Genomic DNA, 23,363 nt, shown 5'->3' with positions numbered 1-23,363 from the left:
AATCTTTGAATATTTTAAAGGCAGAGTTGACTCTTGGAAAGCAAGACAATGAAAGGTTATGATGAGTGGATCAGAATGTGTATTTGAGTTTACAATAAGATCAGCCATTCTCTTATTTAATGGTGGAGGAGCACAAGGAGCTGAATGACCTACTCTCATTGTGATCAGATTTTAATACCAGATTGTTGGACAATCGCGTGTTCATTGGAAACAACAGAATATCAGAAAGAGGTTTGGAAATAAGGAAATACCATCCAGCTAACTCAGCGAGCTGGTACAGGGCTTGTGACACAACGGGTAGTGTCCTGCCTCGGAGTCTGAAACTCTGGGTTCAAGTCTCACTCCAGGACTTGAAGTTCAAGGAAGACACCTTCATAACACAGCCTAACAGGTCTGAAAATTCTGCCACAGCACACCAATGGCAGGCAGGAAAAAACATTGGAGACGCAACCATCGTTGTCCAAAGGTCCAAGCTATAATATAGAGTTTGAGTCATAAAACACAGCAACAGACCCTTCAGTCCAACCAGTCCATGCCAAACATAATCACAAAGCAGACTAGTCCCACCTGCATACCTCCTGGCCTATAACCCTCCAAACCTTTCCTATTCATGTACTTATCTAAGTGTCTTTTAAATGTTGTAACTATATCCGCCTCCACCTCTTCCTCAGGAAGTTCATGTAAAAAATACGTTACCACAGCACCTCCAACTACGAGCCTTCAGCAAGGTGCTGCAAACTACAGGGAGATGAATGACAGATAGATTGGTACTGAGGATTTAGACGGAGGGAGGATTGTTTGTCCAGAGTATGGAACACCCTGCAATTTCTTCACAATGCATACACACTGAACACCTTTATTGGTAGTTGTTCCTCCTCACTAAGACCTCCTCACATTTCCCAATCAGCATCTATTGATGGACATGAGATGTTATCACAAGAGAAACTGATGGAGCTGAATTAAACGGTTTGTTTTCTACTGGTCTGTTCCATTTCTTTCCTTCCAGCTTGAACATCAACCACTCTCATGTAATGAAATTCTACACCACAAAAGGTGGCCATTAGGCCCATCTTGAGCTGTCTTTCAAAGAGCTGGTCTAATTATTCACAAGAGAACTGGGTCAACAGTTAGTTATTCTGAGGCGAGTAACTCACCCCCTGACCCCCCCCAAAGCCTGTCCACCATCTACAAGGCACAAGTCAGGAGTGGGATGGAATACTCCCCACTTGCCTGGATGGGTGCAGCCCCAACAACACTCGAGAAGCTTGATACTGTGCATGACATCTCAATGCTAACTCTCCTCTGCTGAAGCACAGTAGCAGCAGTGTGCAGCATTGGCCTAATAATGCACTGCAGAAATTTGCCAAGCATCCTCAGATATCACGCTCCAAACCCATGCTCACTGCCATCAAGAAGGACAAGAGCAGCAGAAACATCAGAACACCATCACTAGAAGTTTCCCTCCAAGTCATCACTGTCCTGACTTGGAGATATAGCACTGTTCCTTCAATGTCATAGGGTAAAATTCCTGGAATTCCCTCCTTAAGGGCATTGTGGGTCTACCTACAGTGCATGAACTACATCGATTCAAGAAGGCAGCTCACTACCACCTTCTCAAGGGCAACTAGGGACGGGCACAAATACTGCCCCAGCCAGTGATGCCCACGTGCCATGAAAGAATAGCGTTTCAAAAATTGGATCATTAACTGAAGGGGACATATGTTTAGGGCTAGGGGGTGGTGGTAGTAGGCGAGGTTCTCTTGCAGGGAGTAGCAGGGACATGAGGGGCCAAAAGGCTTCTCCATGAACTACTTGTTAAACAAATTAAACACCACCACTCTTTTGGTAAGAGTAACAAAAAGATGGGGTACTGGGCTAATGGTCGGATACTTGGTAGGGTGGATGAGCAGAGGGATCTTGGTGTCCATGTACACAGATCTTTGAAAGTTGCCACCCAGGTAAATAGTGCGGTGAAGAAGGCATATGGCATACTGGCTTTTATTGGTAGAGGAATTGAGTTCCGGAGTACTGAGGTCATGTTGCAGTTGTATAAGACTCTGGTGCGGCCGCATCTGGAGTATTGTGTGCAGTTTTGGTCACCATACTATAGGAGGCACTGGAACGGGTGCAGAGGAGGTTTACCAGGATGTTGCCTGGAATGGTAGAAAGATCGTATGAGCGAGTCGTGAGTTCATGGAATGCCCTGCCAGTAGCAGTGGTGGACTCTCCCTCTTTATGGGCATTTAAGCGGGCATTGGATAGGCATATGGAGGATAGTGGGCTAGTGTAGGTTAGGTGGGCTTGGATCGGCGCAACATCGAGGGCCAAAGGGCCTGTACTGTGCTGTATTCTTCTATGTTCTATGTTCTCCTTTCAGCCCTGAACCAGAGATTTTCTCTCCCATTTGAAAACTGCTGTCAACTCTGCTTCTACCACTTCAGTTGCACATTCCGAGTTACAACTCGTTGAGTGAAGCCAAAACTGCTTCCCATCTCTCCTTTTGGGTCTGTAGTCCATTGCCTTGGTGCATTGAATGGACTGTAAAGCTTCAGCCAAGCTCACCCAACTATGTAGCTTCATCCCAAACTCTGAGGAGCCTGTGTTACAATGTTAGCTGAATGTCAGCTCATTCCCATGTTACTCATCAGCACACCTTCACTAACTAATGTTATGGACCAGACCAAACCTCATCAATACATGTCAAGGAGATAGCCCAGACCTAATGTTATGGACCAGACCAAACCTCATCAATACATGTCAAGGAGATAGCCCAGACCCAAACATTTTCTTATTTTAAAAGACGTGTCAGGTGTTGTGTTCCAGGTGCAATTTGATTGGTCAAACTACAAGGCTTGAAGCAAATAACACTTTATGGTTAAAATACAAACAAAAGAAAGGATTGGGATAACTTAACTTGATTGGAATGTAACAGAATAATAAGCTGTCATTGACTGTTCCAATTTGCCATAGACGCACCCTTGCAAATTTAGTAAAACAGATTGTCTCACATTCAATTCTAGCAGCAGGAAGAGAACCCTTTGTTGTAGCAAAGAGAGAGACCGAGATGTATCAGCTTTTCACAACCCAAACAGCTACTGAAACCTGAACTCAAAATCCTGGTTCTGTGGAGCTTGACCCCACCCATTCAGGATGCTTCTGTTGTTCCAGCTTTTAAAAAACTCTAAGGTCTTACAAGCTTACTTTCTTTATTGACTTGAAGCAGACCACTGCTGCCTCTGTCTCAAAATGCTCTTCGTTAAAACAAACAGGAAAAAAAAACACCTTTTAAAACCATAGTGTCACCATAGTGACTCTCTGCATTCAATTCCCAGTAATTCAGAAAGAACTAGGTCACCATTACTCCTTCTATTTTGTCCACTTACAATCACAAAAAAAGAGTTCAGCAGTACATAATCAGCACAAATCCCAGGGATGTTATAAAACCTTCCTCAACCAGCATCTTTCAGAAACAGGATGAAAGCAATGACTTTGAGCTTGTAATCCAATATCCAGATCTGGACAATGCTCGGATTTGTTCTCACAGTATACAGAATCCCTCAGTGAGAATGCAGCCTTGTAATGATGCCCTGTTATCCAATTTTGAAAATAAGCATTGAACTAACAGCTTGCAATGATCTAGAATCAGGCAGTAATCTACGATCCAACAAATACCCAAACTCCTTCAGCCAGAGAGTGATGAATCTATGCAATTCACTACCACAGAAGGTTGTGGAGGTCATGGAGTATAGTTCAGATTGAGATAGATAGGTTCTTGACTGTAAAAGGGGATCAAGGGTTACAGGGAGAAAGCAGGAGAATGGAGTTGAGAAACTCATCAGCCATGATTGATTGGCGGAGCAAACTCAATGTATTGAATGGCCCCAATTTCTGCTCCTGTGTTATGGACTTATGGTCTAGAAGGGTGAGAGGAATCGGATTGTAACTTACAGAATATCAAGGGGTCTGGATAGAGTGGATGTGGAGAAGATCCTTTTGGAAGGATGTTGTGAAACTTGAAAGGGTTCAGAAAAGATTTACAAGGATGTTGACAGGATTGGAGGATTTGAGCTATAGGGAGAGGGTGAATAGGCTGGGGCTGGTTTCCCTGGAGCGTTGGAGGCTGAGGGGTGACCTTATAGAGGTTTATAAAGTCATGAGAGGCATGCATAGGATAAATAGACAAAGTCTTTTCCCTGGGGTGGGGGAGTCCAGAACTAGAGGGCATCGGTTTAGGGTAAGAGGGTAAAGATATAAAAGAGACCTAAAGGGCAATACTTTCACACAGAGAGTGAAATGTGTATGGAATGAGCTGCCAGAGGAAGTGATGGAGGCTAGTACAATTGCAACATTTAAAAGGCATCTGGATGGGTATATGAATAGGAAGGGTTTGGAGGGATATGGGTCAGGTGTTGGCGGCGGGGAGAGGGGGTGAACTAGATTGGGATGGGATATCTGATCAGTATGGACAGATTGGACCGAAGAGTCTGTTTCCGTGCTGTACATCTCCATGAATCGCTTACTCTATGATGTTTCCACTAGTAGGACCCTCAGAGTGAAGGAATGACCCTTTAGAACTGAGATGAGGAGGAATTTCTTCAGCACAAGGGTGGTTAATCTGTGCAACTCACTGCTTCAGAAGGCCAAACCAATAAGAGTCTTTAAGACGGTGATAGATATGTTCTTGATGACTAAGGGGTTTAAGGATTACAGGGTAAAGGCAAGAGAATGAGGTTGAGAAGTATTTCAGCCATGTTTGAATGATAGAGCAGACTCAATGGGCCAAATGGCCTAACTCTGCTCCTATATCTTATGGCCACAACAAACAATGGTTTCTTGGTTCAGAAGAAGGATCATATCAGATTCAAAACATTAATTCTGTTTCCCTCTCAACAAATGCTGCTGGACCTGCTGAGTTTCTCCAGCACTTTGTTTTTATTTCCAGCATTTTGATTTTGTCACTTGCTCCTGTGATGGTCCAAGATCACCAATACCATTTGCTTTTACTAAAAACTGTTTTTCAGCGTAAGAGCAATTTCCATTTATATTGCACCTTTCACAAATTCAGGAGATCTCAAAATGTTTCTTAGCGTGTCTACAGACAACATAAAGCAAGCAGGAGCTAGGAGGAAGGAGCAGGTTCTACATTTTGTCAAGAATAAGAAATGGATTGATATAGAATCCTTACTGTGTGGAAGCAGGCCATTCAGCCCTTCGAGTCCACACCAACCCTCTGAAGAGCATCCCACCCAACATTATTCCCTGTAATCCTACATTTCCCATGGCTAATCCACTTAGCCTGCACACTGAACAATTTAGCATGGCTCATCCCCCTAACCTGCACATCCTTATACTGTGGGAGGATACCCAAGCACCCGGAGGAAACCTACGCAGATACGGGAAGAATGTGCAAACACCATACAGACAGTTGCTTGAGGGTGGAATCAATCCCAGGTCCCTGGCACTGTGAGGTAGCAGTGCTAACCACTGAGCCAATGAGAGAATGGATTCATTTAGTCAATGTGAGTAAAAATTTGAGAAACCCACCTATTAATGCAGACTGGGGGAGATGGTGGTGTGGTGATAATGTCACTGAGCTAGCTTTAAAGGAAGATCTTAAAAAGAGCAGGTGTGAAATTGAGTGGCATGGTCAGGGGCAGATGCCAACCTGATGGCTGTCTGTGTCCCCCATTAATGATGGGGAATTGGGAAGACCACACAAGGGAATAGAGGAACAGAGGACATTGGTGAGCTGCAGCTCAGAGACATTATAGAACAGGACCTAGCCAAGGCTTGAACTTATGCTTACATTTAAATATGTAAATAAGAGCAATCATTTTAAAATGGAACCAATGGCGAATCAGAAGATTGGCCAGGACCCAGTGAGTATGACAGTGATGCTTTGGTTGGGCTGAATTATGCTTTACAGTAGGTCACACTGCAATGGATTGGAATGGTCCAACGTGGAGTCAACAACAGGCACAAGGAGTGCAAGCTGGCCTGGCAAGCAACATTACAGAGATGGAGGACACATCACCTTTGACTTCACTGGTTTCCTCATCTCCCCTCTCCCCACCTCATCCCAGATCCAATCCTCCAACTCGGCACTTCCCTCTTGACCTGTCCATCTTCCTTCCCACCTATCTGCTCCACCCTCCCCACCAACCTATCACCATCATCCCCCCACCTGCATATACCTATCGCCTTCCCAGCTACCTTCCCCCTCATACTTCTCTCTCAGACCCCTTCCCTTACACACACTTCCCGCGTCCCCACCCCCACCTTCCTGATGAAGAACTTTTGCCCAAAACATCGATTCTCTTGTTCCTCGGATGCTGCCGGACCTGCTGTGCTTTTCCAGCGCCACTCTTTAACTTGGCACTTTTTGAATGTTTGGATAGTGTTAACCTCCAATGTTTGCTTGTTTTCTTCATACATTATCTGGCAGAACCAAACTGCATTTGTGACTATATATAAAAATATTTTTTATGGATCAAGTATAGTTTTGAAATAAAAAATATTCACTCTTTGTATAGGTAGATAACACAGATGAATGATTCACTTGGAGTGGGCCAGAAAACATAGACTGTGATCAGTCGAGTATAGCCGGGTCAAGTGATGAATGTTTGGAGTGTGCGGGCTATTGATGGGGAGCTCAGTGGTGAAACATCAGTGTTAGGGGAAATAAATAACCACAGAATAGTTTAAATTCCCATCTGATGGCTCTCGCAAGGTCAGTATCACACTCCCAGCTGGATGGCGCACAATGCAGTTCATTTTCATTCAGAATTGACGGTGATTACCAAACAAGTTTCACATTTTAATGTCTTACCGTAATATATAGTTTGCTGTAGCTGGTATTCAGAGCAAAGGGTGAATTCTGCTCCTTCACAATACCATACTCACCGAGACAGCAACGTTGACAAAATGAGAGAGATGGGGCCCACCATCCAACCTTCCCACTATTACCCATTTCTGGGGTCTCAAAGCTGCTCTACTATTACCCCGTTTACACAGAAGATTATTCAATTTAATTCTCTGGATAGATCAGAAGCAATAAAGCTCATTCATTCATTCATTCTTTTAGCAGGACGTACCTGTTTGAGGCCGGGACTGTTTGGGATTTCTCTTCCTATGGGATTCACGCAGGGAATGGCAGCAATGCTGTGGTTACTCGATGTTTTATTGGGGGTAGCCACAGTCATTAGATTTGTTCCCAAGTCCAGAGTCTTTGTGCAGACTTGCTTTGAAGGATACCCTTGACGCAGTTCATTCCCAGACTGTGGTCTTTTCCCTCCAGGGCACGGACTTTGAGCTGCAGCATCAGAATATCTTTGGCTCGCGCTCCCAACCGAGGAGAGCAAACTCCGATTGGGAATGAGGCTATTCGAAGGCTCACGGCAGCTTCCCACAGACACTGTGCTCACCCTTGTGTCAAAACTCTCCATCGGAGTTGGCATTGATATTATCCCATGAGATACCTTGTGACTAGTCTGGGGACTTTTCCATCCAATGGAGGATCCCTGCCCCATGCCAGCCAGCTTCACTCCCTGAGGAAGCACAGACACATTGAAAGGGTTCACAACAGTTTTAACTCTGGCCTTTTCGATGTAGCTGAAAGTAACTACTGAGCTTCTACCTCTGGTGTCACCGCCCATAGTATTCTCCAAGGTAACTGGGCAGAACGGGTGAGTCCTGATGCATACCGGAGAGGTCGGGGCAGTGGACCTCCCAGAGCTAGCTGGGGCAAATTCCCGAAAGGGATTGGTTTCTGATTGTGTGCGAACGAGTGAGGCTGTGCCCTTCTTGCAACCAGGAAAGCCCAGGAAATCCATCTTTGTATCCGGCGGCAGACTGCGTCGCTGTGTACAGGATGGCGCGACGGGTGAGAGAAAGCATGGCGATCGGGTATTGGCACCAGACTGAGCAGGGCTGGGCTCATCATGGTACAGTGATCCTGGAGGTGTGATGGCACAGTGCCCAGGAGGATCTGTTCTCAGCTCCATGTAGAAGGTCATCACTCTTGTATCCTGTGCCATTTGGTATGAATCTATGCCAATCGCCAGCTAATAGGAAGCAGGAACAGTGGGCACTGCATGCTGAGATCCAATTCCCCAACCTAGGAAAATCCAAGGAAGATGTTACTGACAAACACCATCAACCTATTAATTAGCATGGAACCCAACTATAACATTGACCCCAGTGCAGTCAATAAAGGGTTTGAACTCTGTAACCCTATTAAGTCCAATCAGGAAGCTCAACTTTCACACAACTCAAAACAAAATGGACTGTGGATACTGGAAATTGAAATAGAAACAAATTGCTGTAGAAACTCAGCAGGTCTGGCACCATTTGTGGAGAGAGAAAGCAGAATGTTTTGGGTTCAGAACCCTGAAGACAGGTCATGGAATCGAAATGTTCACTCTGCTTTTTCTCCACCTGTACACAACCTTTTGTGTATACCTTCTTGAGACATGGGCATTGCTGGTAAGGTCAGTATTTATTACCCATCCCTGCGTAATTTTAGCTGGCAGTTAAGAGTCAACTTCATTACCGTCATGTAGGCCAGACCAAGTAAGGATGGCAGATCTCTTTGCTCTAAAGCAAGATAATGGGCCTTCATAATAATCAATGATTGTTATGACAGTCACCACCATAGAGAGAAGCTTTATATTCCAGATGTATTAATTGAATTTAAATTGCCCCAGCTGCTATGGTGGGATCTGAATCCATATTCCCAGACCATTAGCTTGGGTTTCTGGATTACTACTCCACTGATATTGCCATTGGCATGGTAGCTCAGTGACTAGCACTGCTGCCTCACAGCGCCAGGGACCTGGGTTCAATTCCACCCACGAGTGACTGTCTGTGTGATGTTTACACATTCTCCCCATGTCTGTGTGGGTTTCTTCTGAGTTCTCTGGGGTTTTCTCCCAAAATCCAAAGGTTTGGTGCATTGGCCACGCTAAATTACCCAGAGTGTACAGGGGTGTGCAAGTTAGGTAGATTAGCCATGGGAAATGCAGGGTAATCCAGACGGGTCTGGGAGGATGCTCTTCGGAGGGTCAATGTGGACTTGTTGGACCAAATGGCCCATTTCCACATTGTAGGGATCCCACTGACTGTTTACTCCCATTGACTGTTTACTAGTTTGAAGTATGTCTGCAGTCACAACCTATATAGGTTATCCAAGGCATTGGTAAGACCACATCTCACCAATGTGCAGCTTTGATGTTCATGTTCAAAGGAAGAATATAAAAGATAAGGTTGATAGCTGGAATGAAGAGAATGAGGAAATGTTGGACAGGCTGGAGTTTTCAAGAGCGAGGATTGGTTTGTTAAAGTTTATGTAAGACCCTGAATGATCTGGACAAGGTAAATGTGGAAAGGATTCTCTCTCTCTTGTGGCTCAGTCCAGAACCAGGAGAGACTATTTTAAAATCAGGGGTAGCTGACAGGGATGAGGAGAATTCTTTATCCTCTTGGTGTATTGTGTGAATTTGGAATTCCCTGCCTCAGAAGGCAGAGGAGATAGAGTATTTGAACAGTTTGAAGGTGAGGTACATTGATTTTGTTGCCTGACAACAAACTAACCTTATCAGTGGTAAATGGGAATATGGATTCACAGATCAGCCATGATTTTATTGAATGGTGAAGTAGTTTAGAAGGGCTGAATGGGCTATTCTCACTCCTAATTCATGGAGTCATACAGCACGGAAACAAACCCTTCAGTCCAACCAGTCCATGCCAACCACAATCCCAAACTAAACTAATCCCACTTGCCTGCACTTTCCCCACATCCTTCCAAACCGTTCCTATTCATGAACTTATCCAAACATCTTTTTAAAATGTTGTAAATGTACCTGCATTCACCACTTCCTCTGGCAGTTTCTTCCACACCCTCTGTGTAAAAAAAGTTGCTCCTCATCCTTTTTAAATTTTTCTCCTGTCACTTTTAAAAAATGCCCCCTAGTTTTGAATTCCCAGACCCTAGGGAAAAATACTCTCGTCATTTTACCCCATCCATGCCTCTCATGATTTTACAGCCCTCAATAAAGTCACTCCTCAACCTCCTATGCTCCAGTGAGAAAAAGTCCCAGTCCATTTTTGTCTCTGAAACCCTCCATTCCCAGCAACATCCTGGTAAATCTTTTCTGAACCTTCTCCATTGTAAGGATACCCTTCCTATAACAGAACTGGACACAGCAATCCAGAACAGATTTCACCAACATTCAGTCCAACCGCAACATGACTCCGATACTCAAGATTCGTATGTTTGTACAAAGGTGGTGAAAATTCACAAGGTGACATGCCTCTGAACTGCATTTATATCTAATTGAACAGGTTTCCAAATTTATTAAAGATAATTGAAATCTAAGTCCGCATTTACAATTTTTCTAAAGCAGCCTGAGATATATTAAACCCAGTGCTGCTCCAACACACTTTCTAAATAAAATTAGCTGTGCTCTAAAACACAGTGGAGCAAAAGTCTCAATACTTCAAACTGTTCCCAAAATACATGCAATATAAAAAAAAACGACTTTCAAAAATTCCTTGGCGAATAATTATTTGTGACAGAAGAATGCACGTGGTATGGTTCACTAGGTCAGTACCAAAGCATTCAGTGTTTGAAAACACATTGAAATATCTAGACCAGTCAGGGTCAGAAACAATCTTTCCGACCCTGACTGGAATAAAATTTACTCAATTACCTTTCAATATTCCCTGCTGGAGATCGCTGGACAGGGACCTCCCTCCAGACAAACCCACAAATCCAACCACTGGGGAAAACTTCACAGAAGCCATGCCCATTTGGGGGAGAGATGGGGTAGCATGGCAAGTGGCTAGTTGTGAACGAGAGCTTAAGGTAAGTCAGGGGTTAGGCAGTTGTCAGGTCTGGGGGTGGTCAGGAGGGATGTGGGTGTTGGATCTCACAGTGGGCGAAGGGGAGAACAGAGTTAGGCTGACAGAGTAAGACAGGGTCAGGTCAGGGCAGAAGGTTCAACTGGGGAATGCCCCAGGACTTGGAGTCAGGGGTCCAGGTTTGATGGGTCAATAGTTATGCAGGAGTTAGAGTAGATTTTAATCCTCTAACTTTTCCTGGGTAACTACTAAGTAAGTCGGAACCCTTTGAATTCTCCAGCTTTAGTGAACTCTTTTGAAATGTTTCAGACACATGGGAATTGTTCATCAGATAATTCAATTTCCCAGGCAGTTCCCAAGGAGTCTGCTATAACCAAGGATTCGACAGGGCTCCACAGTCCTACTCCAGCCAGTGCTGCTCCAGTGACTGTCTGGCCATCATCATTGGCTGAAGTGCAATAATTCTGGGTTATAGTTGATTGCATCAATCACATTTCAGCTTCACCTTTCCTGACCCAAATCTGTCTTTTCCATTCGTGGGACCTGGCTGTGAATAAATTGGCTGCTATACCAGTGTAGCAGAAGCTCCAAATCAAAAGGTGTTTCACTAGTTCTAAAGAACTTTGGAACATCTTGAGGCTGTGAAAATTGCTAAATAATTTATTTTTTAAATTAATTCACAGAATGAGGGTGTCACTGGCTAGGCAGCATTTATTGCCCATCCCTAATTGCCCAGAGGGCAGTTAAGAGCCAACCACGTTGCTGTGGGTCTGGAGTCACATGTCATGCAGACCAGGTAAGGCTGGCAGTTTCCTTCCCTAAAGGGGCATAAGTGAACCAGATGGGTTTTTCCTGAAAATTGACAATGATTTCATGGTCATCATTTGATTCTCAATTCTAGATTTTTTACTGACTTCAAACTTCACTATCTGCCACAGCAGGACTTGAACCCACATCTCCAGACCATTACCTGGGTCACTAGATTAACAGTCCAGCGATAATACTACTCGGCCATCACTTCCCATCTAAACACAAGTCTTGCTTTCTTGTGTCATTTTGCAGTGGTAGACGATCCCAGAAGAACAATCCCAAACCTTTGCCTCTACAAATAGTTTCTGTTCGACTACCTTGTATATCGGGTATAGGTACAGCACGGCTAAAATGATCAAACAAGCACAAACTCAAAACTCAAAAAGGACCAGGGTAAAACCGGACAGCTAGCTGTTGGCATTCGACTGGAACAAAACTGGATTTTACAAGTGTCTGAACAAATCTCCAGACCCCATGTCAGCACATCATCATGCAATATGAATCAGCTTGTTTAAAGTGAATCGCAAAATAGCAACAGGACCTCTCTCAGGCAAACATCTTGTAAACTGCTGTGACACAGCTCAAACAGTCCTAGGATTATAGGGAGAACAGCTGAGACCGCCGCTCCCCCCCCCCCCCAGAACTGTTTACATTGCATCCATGAGAATGAACTGTGATTGAAGTTGATTTAATCCTGATTAGTATCATCAAGTCACGTGAGAGGATGTTGACTGGGATTAACCGTGAGAGGAATAAAGTCTGACAGATAGTGTGCAACAGATAATAGAGGCTTCAGAATATTGACCAACCCAGCACAAAAATCAAGGTCTGAAACGGAGAGAACCATTAACTACAATTACCGAGCATTCTTTGCTCTCAATACTCCCATACATCCTGTGCTAACTAGAAGGCTAGACTTGCAACAGTGGGTGGGTGAACTACCAAGTGTGGAATTCAGCAACAAAGGCAACAATACAGGGAGTTCAATGGAGATCATTACTTTGTGGCTCTGCCATGGGAAGTTGGGACTATTAATCCAGAGACCCAGATAATGTCCTGGGGACCTGGGTTCAAATCCCCCCCATGATAGATGGTGGAATTTGAACTCAATAAATATCTAGCATGAAGAGTCCCATGATAACCATGCTAACTGTTAGAAAAACCCATCTAGTTCACTAATGTCCTTTAGGGAAGGAAACTGTTACCTTTACCTGTGAGTCCACGCCCACAACATTGTGGTTGACTTTTAACTGCCCTCTGGGCAATTAGGGATGGGCAATAAACATTGGCCTAATGAGTGACACCCACATCCTGTGAATGAATTTTTAAAAGCGCGAAAGGAGAAGCAAAGATTTACAATGATGTTGCCAGGGTTGGAGGATTTGAGCTATAGGGAGAGGCTGAACAGGCTGGAGCTGTTTTCCCTGCAGCGTCGGTGGCTGAGGGGTGACTTTATAGAGGTTTATAAAATCATGAGGGGCATGGACAGGATAAATAGACAAAGTCTTTTCAATGGGTTGGGGGAGTCCAGAACTAGAGGGCATAGGTTTAGGGTGAGAGGGGAAAGATTTAAAAGAGACGTAAGGGGCATCTTTTTCACACAGAGGTAGTACATGTATGGAATGAGCTGCCAGAGGCAGTGGTGGAGGCTGGTACAATTGCAGCATTGGGGAGTCCAGAACTAGAGGGCATAGGTTTAGGGTGAGAGGGGAAAGATTTAAAAGAGACGTAAGGGGCATCTTTTTCACACAGAGGGTAGTACATGTATGGAATGAGCTGCCAGAGGCAGTGGTGGAGGCTGGTAAAATTGCAGCATTTAAAAGGCATCTGGGATGGGTATATGAATAGGACAGGTTTAGAAGGATATGGGCCAAGTGCTGGCAAATGCGACTAGATTAGGTTGGGATATCTGGTTGGCATGGATGAGTTGGACTGAAAGGTCTGTTTCTGTGCTGTACAATTCTATGACTCTAAATAGCACATTTTGTGGAGATGCCAAGCCAGTCTGATCGCTGCTGGGACAGGATTGCCAGCACACTCCTTACCCACACTTGCTTACATATGACTCCAGACCCACAACAATGTTGACTCTTAACTGCCCTCTGGACAATTCGGGATGGCAAAAAATGCATTCATCCCGTGAATGAATAAAGAAACATTGTGTGGGTAAGTTTGTATGCCCACGTGTTACACGTTTGGACATTCAGTGATGGCTGGAGTAGCTGATGAAGGTTAACTAGTTGTCAATGCTCATTGTCCGAGCTTACAGAAGGATCTTGAGTGAAGCAGTTGTGAACCCTCAGCGGTAGGCTGACAGAGAAAACTGAAGAAAGAGATACCTTCTCTACAATGGCAGCCAAAGGGTTAATGCCACTCCAACATGGGAATAAGAAGAGGTAATTTAGCTCCCTGAGCCTATTCCATCTTTCAAAAGGTCATGGCTGGTCTAACACCACACTCCATCTACCAACCCTGGCCTTAATATTATTAGGTAACAAATATTCATCGATCTCAGATTTCCAATGATCAATTATTCTCACATTAATTGCCATTTCCGCAACAGCATTCCAAACTTCTACCACTCTGTGTAAAGGTGTTTCCTGATTTTCCACATGAAACATCTAGCTCTAACCTGTCGATTTCACCACCTGTGAAGCTCCCCATGCACCTATCCCACCCTTCCCTGCCTCAGACTGTCCCAACAGTCACAATAATTTCCCTCCATTTGCCTTATTTATTCCTTTTAATCTTTTAAGGCTTTAATCAAATAATCCTGATAATCTGTTAAATTCCAGGGAATGCAAACCAGTTGAGATAATCTCTCCTTGTAAAGTCATAGAGTCACAGAGATGTACAGCACCGAAACAGACCCTTCAGTCCAACTCATCCATGCTGACCAGATATCCTAAATAAATCAAGTCCTATTTGCCAGCACTTGGCCTATATCCCTCTAAACTCTTCCTTCATATACCCATCCAGATGCCTTTTAAATATTGTAATTGTACCAGCCTCCACCACTTCCTCCGGCAGCTCATTCCATACACGCACCACCCTCTGCGTGAAAAACGTACTGCTCAGGTCCCTTTTAAATCTTTCCCTTCTCATCTTAAAACTATGTCCTTGAGTTCTGGACTACCCTATCCTGGGAAAAAGAAACTTGTCTATTCACCCTATCCATGCCCCTCATGATTTTATAAACCTCTATAAGGTCATCCCTCAGCCTCTGATGCCCCAGAGAAAATAAGCTGAGCCTATTTAGCCTCTCCCTATAGCTCAAACCCTACAATCCTGGCATCATCTTTAGAAATCTCTTCTGAACCCTTCTGAATCTAGACACAATCTATTCAACCAGAACTGCAGGTCTCCAAGACAAATTAACTAAACTTATGGCACCCATACTTCAAAATGCATCCTGATCACATCTTCGTAAAATCTTCATCTGGAATAGCAGGTGAGACTATTCCAAGACGATTAAGCTGTCCTACTACAATAAAGCAGTCTGAAGATGTCTGTTGATGGTATTCATAATTATTTATACAATATTAGAATTGCTGTACTGAATTCAAAGATGTGCAGGTTAGGTGGATTGGCCATGCTAAATTGCCCATAGTGTCCAGGGACGTGCAGACTAGGTGGATTAGCCATGGGAAATACAGGGTTACAAGGATAGAGTAGCGGGCGCGGCAGGTCTGGATGGGATGTTCTTTGCAGAGTCGATGTGGATTCGATAGCCCGAATGGCCTGCTTCCACATTACAAAAGATAGATATCCTGCAAGCTCTCCCAGGTTTCTGTACTGGGGCATTAGGCTATTTGATGTGCTCAAGACGATTTTTGGGCTTTTCCATAATTTCTGTATGGTCTGACTTTTACAAAATGCACCATGTTCAATTTGGCAGTCTCAGTAGAACACGCTGTAAAACAACTGGAGATAACCATTGTAATCTCACGGACTGAAGTGTAGCCAACTGAATGCTGAGTAAGATAAATGCACATGGACCGAGAGACATACACACACACACACATATGCACAATACTATTAACAGACAATGCTGAAGGAGTGTCTAAACTACTCTAATGGAGCCCACCTGAGAGGGATTATTTTCACTTCCAACAGGAAATTTTACACACCGACAGTTATGTGGTAATGAAGCCAAGGTGTGCAGCCAATTTCTTCGGCATTTTGAGCAACGGTTGGATACATGTGGCAACTATTTCTCATACACACTAAGCATTTAAAGTGATGGGTTCCCCTTGGTTACAAGATGACCTGTTGCTAAAAAAGCGTCTTGAATAAGGTACATTCTAGGCTAACGACTGACACTCCTCTTTAACTTAAGTTTCACCTCAGTTGAATTAAAAGAGTTTATCTTTTGTATAATAGTTGTGGCCCACGTGAAAGCATATCTCAACAGATATCAGCTTCAAAGGAAATACTAAAACCTGGAGAGAGGTCAAATGAGTTTGAATTTGAGCAAACGCCTGTTTTTGAGTTTTAAGGAGCCTGTTAAAATCACTTCCTTGTGAGCAAGGCTTTAATTAAACACTTTTGAACGTGATTTGTTTTAAATTTATTGAGAAAGTGAAAAAGTGCACCCCCAGTCTAAGGGGAAATTATGCAGTGTAGTTCCTTGAGTGTCACTGAGTGAAAATGCTGGAACTCCCTCCCTGATAGATATACCCACACGACTCCAGATGTTGCTGTTCAATGCAGCTTACCTACACCATCTCATTGGCTGGGAAAAAGAATCTAACCTAGTCCACAACATTCACATCCTGTGAAAGAATTCTTAAAATGTTTTTCGAAAGTATTTTCCAGTAGTTTAAAACAGGGTTACTTGCATCTGATGGATTGATGCTACGATTAAAAATGCCTAATTTTGGGATAAACTCATAATTAGCTTTATCCATTAAACTCCACCAGGTTCTCACAGTTTAATGCGTCAAGATATAATCAAAGCAATTTTTTCCCCACTATATTTTTGAAAAGCAATGTGGTTGACTCTTAACTGCCCTCTGGCAATTAGGGATGGGTAATAAATGCTGCCTAGCCAGCGACGCCCTCGTCCCGTGAATGAATAAAGAAAAATAAAACCCAATTGCATTGATTCATGGCAGATTTATGACACAGCAGCAGAATTAGGCCATTCAGCCTATCGGGTCTGCTCCGCCATTTAATGGTGAATATGTTTCTCCACCCCATTCTCCTGCCTTCTCCCCGCAATCCTTCATCCCCTTACTAATGAAGGACCTGTCTATTTTGTGCTCATTAACATGCCAATGGTTTTGGATTGATAGGGAGTGGGATAAAGAGTACAAAACACCCCTCAAAAGGCATTATTTCAGGCACAATTTGCACTCGGATCGCCAAACTAGAAACATCTACTTCAGGGATGCGGAAAGAGCACTGTGTATTCTTAGTTCTGTTTAACTGCTGTCGGAGATTTATGTCAGACAGGTCCTTTGAGAAGGACTGGAGGTCAGTTATGGTAAATTATGAGGCATTCTCACTGGTGGAAACCAAAGATCTCACCAGTTTATTTTGTCTCTCATCACGTGAGAGATCGAGAGAGTGGAACAAGAGAGATCTCGGATTCTCAATTCAGCCAGTCAGTGAAAACATGAGCTGTTGTTGTGACAAATCAAAGGGTCTCATTCTTTAAAAATGATCTAAATTTTTCAAGAGAATGTAAAAAGAAGTTTTTCCTTCTCCTCACTTCCACGCACAACAATAACCAGCTGGGCAGCTTCGGAGTCTGTTCTGGCAGACAGACAAGAGATGGATGAGAAGAATGGGGGTGGGTTTTCAATCTTCAATGAGAGAAACACAAGCAGACGCCCACTCGAGAACACACTTGGCCAGACTGCAACGTGCAGGTTATTTATGGATGTCGTACTAATAGCAATGTGGCATTAACCCAGTTCTGCTGCAGCACTTACCTTGTAATCTCTCCATTTCCCTAGTGAAAGCTCCTAGTCCAGCAGGAATCACAAAGCCCTCTGCATTCTTTCACTCTGGATGCATTAATAAAACAGGAATGAGCAATTACTCAAGTATCACGAAGGGCTTTTCATAGAACAGACCGGGAGAAAGAGTTGCTGTTGAGAGAAGAGCTAGTAACCAGTGGAGACGGTTTTTATAATAATTTACAAATAAATCAAAGGGGGGGGAGGGGGGGAAATGAAATTTTCTATGCAGCAGATTATCATCTGAAAGGGCAGTGAAAGCAGATCCAATAATAACTTGCACAAAGGAAATTCGATATAGATTTGAAAAAGGGAACAAAACATAACAGTGCTTTTAAGAAAGTGCAGCAGGAAGGGGTTGAAATTGATAGCTCCTCGAGAGTGCCGGTACAGGCCTGATGGGCCAAATGGCCTCTTTCTGTGATGTTTACAACCATAGCTAAGCTATCCCAGAAGTGCTAATTCCCTAGAAAAAGCAATCCAGTTAGTCTCATTCATTCTCCTTACAGACAGTGGTATCTTGCAATATTAGTAATCCAAACTAGTAACCATAAAATCCCAGATGAACATTCAGATAACACGGGTTTGAATTCAATAAAAAATAGAATTAAAAGTTAGCATAATAGCAACCATGTAACTTGAAATGAATACTCATCTGGTTTATTAACATCTTTAAGGGACAGAGTATCAAAAGAAGGGTGTGCTGATCCTAGGAATGAAGGATTGAGAAATCTGGGTGTGTTCTCGATATAGTTTAGATTAGATTAGATTAGATTAGATTACATTACATTACAGTGTGGAAACAGGCCCTTCGGCCCAACAAGTCCACACCGACCCGCCGAAGCGAAACCCACCCATACCCCTACATTTACCCCTTACCTGACCCTGCACATCTTTTTTGGACTGTGGGAGGAAACCGGAGCACCCGGAGGAAACCCACGCAGACACGGGGAGAATGCGCAAACTCCACACAGTCAGTCGCCTGAGGCGGGAATTGAACCCGGGTCTCAAGCGCTGTGAGGCAGCAGTGCTAACCACTGTGCCACCGTGCTGTGGGGTTAATGCCACATTGCTATTAGTACGACATCCATAAATAACCTGCACGTTGCAGTCTGGCCAAGTGTGTTCTCGAGTGGGCGTCTGCTTGTGTTTCTCTCATTGAAGATTGAAGAAGGAGGGCAGGGGGGTTGAGTCTGATTGAAACTTACCGAATACTGAGAGATCTGGATAGAGTAGATGTTTCTGTGAGTAGAAGGGACTAGGACCCGAGGGCACAGCCTCAGAGTGAAGGCCTGACCCTTTAGAACTGAGATGAGGAGGAATCGCTTCAGCCAGGGGATGATGAATAGGTGGAACTCGTTGCCCAGGTCGCTGTGGGGGCCAAGTCATTGAGTGCATTTAAGACAGAGAGAGATAGGTTCTTGATTGGCAAGGGGATAAAGGGATACATGGAGAAGGGAGGAGAGTAGAGTTGAGAAACAGATCAGCCATGACTGAATAGTGGAGAAGACTCACTCAATGGGCTGAATGGCCTAATTCTGTCCCTATGTCTTGTGGAAATCTGCCATCTTTACATGGCTTGGTCTACATGTAACTCCAGACCCACAGCAATGTGATTGACTCTTTCCTCCAAAATGGCTAAATAAACCACTCAGTTCAAGTACAATTAGGGATGTGTAATAACTGCTGGCCCACCCAGCAACGCACACATTACATGAATGAACAACAAACAAAAAAACTTGTCTCTGAGTATTTTTCCGAACCCCTTTCAAAGATTATCACTGAATACATGTATACCATCCTTCAAGCAGCAGGTCTGGATTATAACCTTTTGCATGTTTTTCCAATGTCATCTCTGCCTCTTTTCTCAGTCTGGGTCCTCTGGTCTCTGATTTGGAGCACCCCTGTATTAGCTGTAGTCAGTGTTAACCCTGTAGCCCACTGACTCTCTCTCTCTCTCTCTCTCTCTCCCATTTTCTATCTTGATAGTGAAGAATTCAATGAGGACCTGGGCACAAGTTAAATTTGAGACAAATGGGAACGAGATTGGGCAGGGTGCGTTATAGTCATTCTGGTATCTCTTCCACCAAAAGTTAAAAAGTTATTCCTGTAGGTCAGAGAGGAGAGAAACATGGAGAGAAAGCCTCATGTTGAAGATGATGACATTATCCTGAAGTGTGCTGCAAGCAGAGAGCACCCAGGGTGGACACTGTATGAAAGGGAGCAATAAACATGTTAAATCAGAGGCAAGCATCACTGTTTCAAAAGGCCATGTCCTACTGCTTCCTCTCACCTCTCGTTCTCCTGAAGTCAGACAGCCACCTTTGTTACCTATCTGGTATCTCAGTCGGTTGGACGTTTACAAGCTCTGGACTCACTCCCCTTGTTCCTTGAACATGAGAGGAGGAGGTTCATTGCAATACACCCACCACAGTTCCTGGTAAATGTCCATGCAGGATGAGAAGAAGCAGGAGCTGCTCTCTGTTCAACATGGAGTGATGTTTCCCTTCCATAGCCCAACACCACCCAGGTGGAAACTGGTTCTTATCTTTAATTAACCCTTTTGACATTTTATGACACACCTCCATAGCAGGAAGAACCTAGAATCATAGAACCCCTACAAAGAGGCCATTCAACCCATCGAGTTTGCAATGACCCCGCAAAGAGCATCCCACACAGACACAGCCTCCTAACTCTGCATTTCCAATGGCTAATCCACTTAGCCTGCACATCCCTAGAGACTATGGGCAATTTCCCATGGCCAATCCACATAACCAGCACATCTTTGGATTGTGGGAGGAAAATGGAGCATCCGGAGGAAACCCACGCAGACACGGGGAGAATGTGTAAACTTAACACAGACAGCCGCCAGAGGGTGGAATTGAACCCTAACTGCTGAGCCACCATCTGCCCCCCTACTTGAGTCCAGATTTTCTGACCCAGAGGAAGGGACATGACCACTGTCACATGACAAGAGCCCTATCTGCTCTTTGTTTCTCTCCTGCTCAGAGATGCTACAACACCTCTCTCAATTTTAAATTTACCACCACCAAATCGCCTGGGTTACTGATTAAAAGAAAAATAAACAAGTATTATCCACTAGGGCCAACACAACAATGATCAAATGTAGAGGAGGGTATGAAAACAGAGTAGGCGCCCCTATCTATGTGTCCCAATCTTTCCCCAGGTAGTATCAGATGCATGCATGTGTACGTGCTGGCACAGCACTTTGAATATCTGTACAACCGACCCAAACGCAGGGTCAATCCCAAAATCCAGGAGAAAGTGAGGACTGCAGACGCTGGAGATCAGCGTCGAGAGTGTGTTACTAGAAAAGCACAGCAGGTCAGGCAGCATCCGAGGAGCAGGAGAATCGACGTTTCAAGCAAAAGCCCTTCTTCAGGAATTCAGGTCAGGATGTTGCCTGACCTGCTATGCTTTTCCAGCACCACACTCCCAATATCAGAATCTTCCAGTTAAAGTGTCAGAGGGTCAGAAATAACACCAGACATTTATTATGGATACATTTCATGGATACGGGTGGCACAGTGGCTCAGTGGTTAGCACTGCTGCCTCACAGCGCCAGGGACCTGGGTTCAATTCCAGCCTCAGGCGACTGTGTGGAGTTTGCACATTCTCCTCGTATCTGCGTGGGCTTTCTCTGGGTGCTCTGGTTTCCTCCCACAGTCCAAAGATGTATGGCTGAGGTGAATTGGCCATGCTAAATTGCCCATAATGTTCGGTGCTGTATCTGTGTGGGTTACTGTGCAGAGGGTCTGTGTGAACTTATTGGGCCAAATGGCCTGTTTCCACACTGTAGGGATTCCAAAAGAAAAATTCGCAATCACACTTCCAGAGAACAGTAGAACGAGCAGGAGTAGGCCATCTGGGCCTCCAAGCCTGTTCCGCCATTCAATAAGATCATGGCCTTTCCGTAGAGTCAGTTCCAACTGGTTCAAAAACCAACCTTTGCCTTAAAACCATTCAACAAGGTAGCCTCAACTGCCTCACTGGGCGGGGAATTCCACAGATTCACAACCCTTTGGGTGAAGACATTCCTCCTAAACTCAGTCCAAAATCTGCTCCTCCTATTTTGAGGCGATGCCACACAGTTCTAGTTTAACCAGGCAGTGAAAACAACCTATCTGTTTCTATCTTATCTATTGCCTACATAGTTTTAAAGGTTTCTATAAGCACCCCCCTCAATCTTCTGAACCCCAATGACATATATGCGCTTGTTAGAGCTGTGCAAGCGAAGCCTGGTACACCGTCCCAGTGTGGATCAGTCCACGTCAGGAGCACAAGTCCCAGAATCTCTCATTAATTGCATGTACACCTCAGAGTTCTTCACCCAGCGGAGGTCTGTGGCCTGTCCTGGGGTTTGAAGAGATAGAAAACAGACATCAATGTAAGTGAGATTTTCGACCAAAAACTTAACTGGGTTGGCATTAGAATTCCAGAGAGTGGGAATCCACGTACTGAAAATCAGACAACGGGTGGAACAGAGCTACCAGGGTAGTCATGAGTGATCAGAAATGGGGGGATCAGCTGGCACGTAGCGTGCAGAGAATAAGGTAGACAAGACAATCTGAAGATGAGAGGTTTGAAGAGGTTTCACTGGGTCGCGGGCAGCTGGGCAAGCATAAGACCTTAAGATACAGGAGTCAAATTAGGCCAGTCAGCCCATCAATTCAGTTCCGTCATTCAATCATGGCTGATATGTTTCACAATCCCATTCTCCTGCATTCTACCCATAATCCTTGATCCCCTTACAATCAAGAACCTATCTATCTCTACCTTAAATACACTCAATGACTTGAGTTCACACCTGTTCTGTTCTGAAGAGTCGTCACTGGACTCAGGGTCATAGAGTCATACAGACCCATCCGTCCAACTCATCTGCACCAACGATACATCTCAATCTGACCTTGACCCATTTGCCAGTACTTGGCTCGTATCCCTCTCGACCCTTCCTATTCCTTTTAAAATGCTGTAATTGTACCATTCCTCCACCACTTCCTCTGGCAGCTCCTTTCATACACACACCACCTTCTGTGTGAAAAAGTTACCCTTCAAGTCTTTAACCCTATGCCCTCTGGTTTTGGACTCCCCTATCCTGGGGAAAAGACCTTGTCTGTTCACTATATCCATGCCCCTCATAATTTTATAAACTACAGGTCACCTCTCCCGGGAAAAAAGCCCCAGCCTATTCAGCCCCTCCCTATAGCTCAAACCCTCTCGTCCCGACAATATCCCTGTACGCGAGGATTTGGAGAAGGTTTGGAGCTCAGGTTGTACGTTTGCTCATTGAGCTGGTAGATTTGTTCTCAGACGTTTCGTCACCATGCTTAGTAACATCATCAGTGAGCCTCCAGTGAAGCATTGGTGTTCTGTCCCACTTGCTATTTATCTGTCTCAGTTTGTTGTAGTGGATAATATCATTTCTGGTTCTATTTCTATTTCTGAGAGATTGGTAAAATGGGGTCCAAATCTGTGTACTTGTTAATGGAGTTGTGGAGAAAGTGAGGTCTGCAGATGCTGGAGATCAGAGCTGAAAATGTGTTGCTGGAGAAGCGCAGCAGGTCAGGCAGCATCCAGGGAACAGGAGAATCGACGTTTCGGGCATAAGCCCTTCTTCAGCAAGGCTTATGCCCGAAACGTCGATTCTCCTGTTCCTTGGATGCTGCCTGACCTGCTGCGCTTTTCCAGCAACACATTTTCAGCTGT

At 44.3% G+C, this 23,363-nt stretch overlaps 1 protein-coding gene across 1 annotated transcript in view; it reads right to left on the bottom strand.

Moving 5' to 3' along the window:
* The window catches only part of LOC122541902 (PH and SEC7 domain-containing protein 1-like), a 169,900-nt gene that overhangs the window by 133,871 nt on the left and 12,666 nt on the right, over positions 1-23,363 (bottom strand). Inside the window, 2 exon segments of the mRNA XM_043679086.1 lie at positions 7,095-8,116; positions 17,610-17,684. Of these exon segments, the coding sequence (XP_043535021.1) occupies positions 7,095-8,036 (942 nt within the window). The 5' untranslated portion in view covers positions 8,037-8,116; positions 17,610-17,684.

This window comes from Chiloscyllium plagiosum, chromosome 38, assembly GCF_004010195.1.
Source record: "Chiloscyllium plagiosum isolate BGI_BamShark_2017 chromosome 38, ASM401019v2, whole genome shotgun sequence".
Classification (NCBI taxonomy): Eukaryota; Metazoa; Chordata; class Chondrichthyes; order Orectolobiformes; family Hemiscylliidae; genus Chiloscyllium; species Chiloscyllium plagiosum.
The sequence above is the reverse complement of the archived record's forward strand: the minus strand, read 5'-3'. Positions and strand labels throughout refer to the sequence as shown.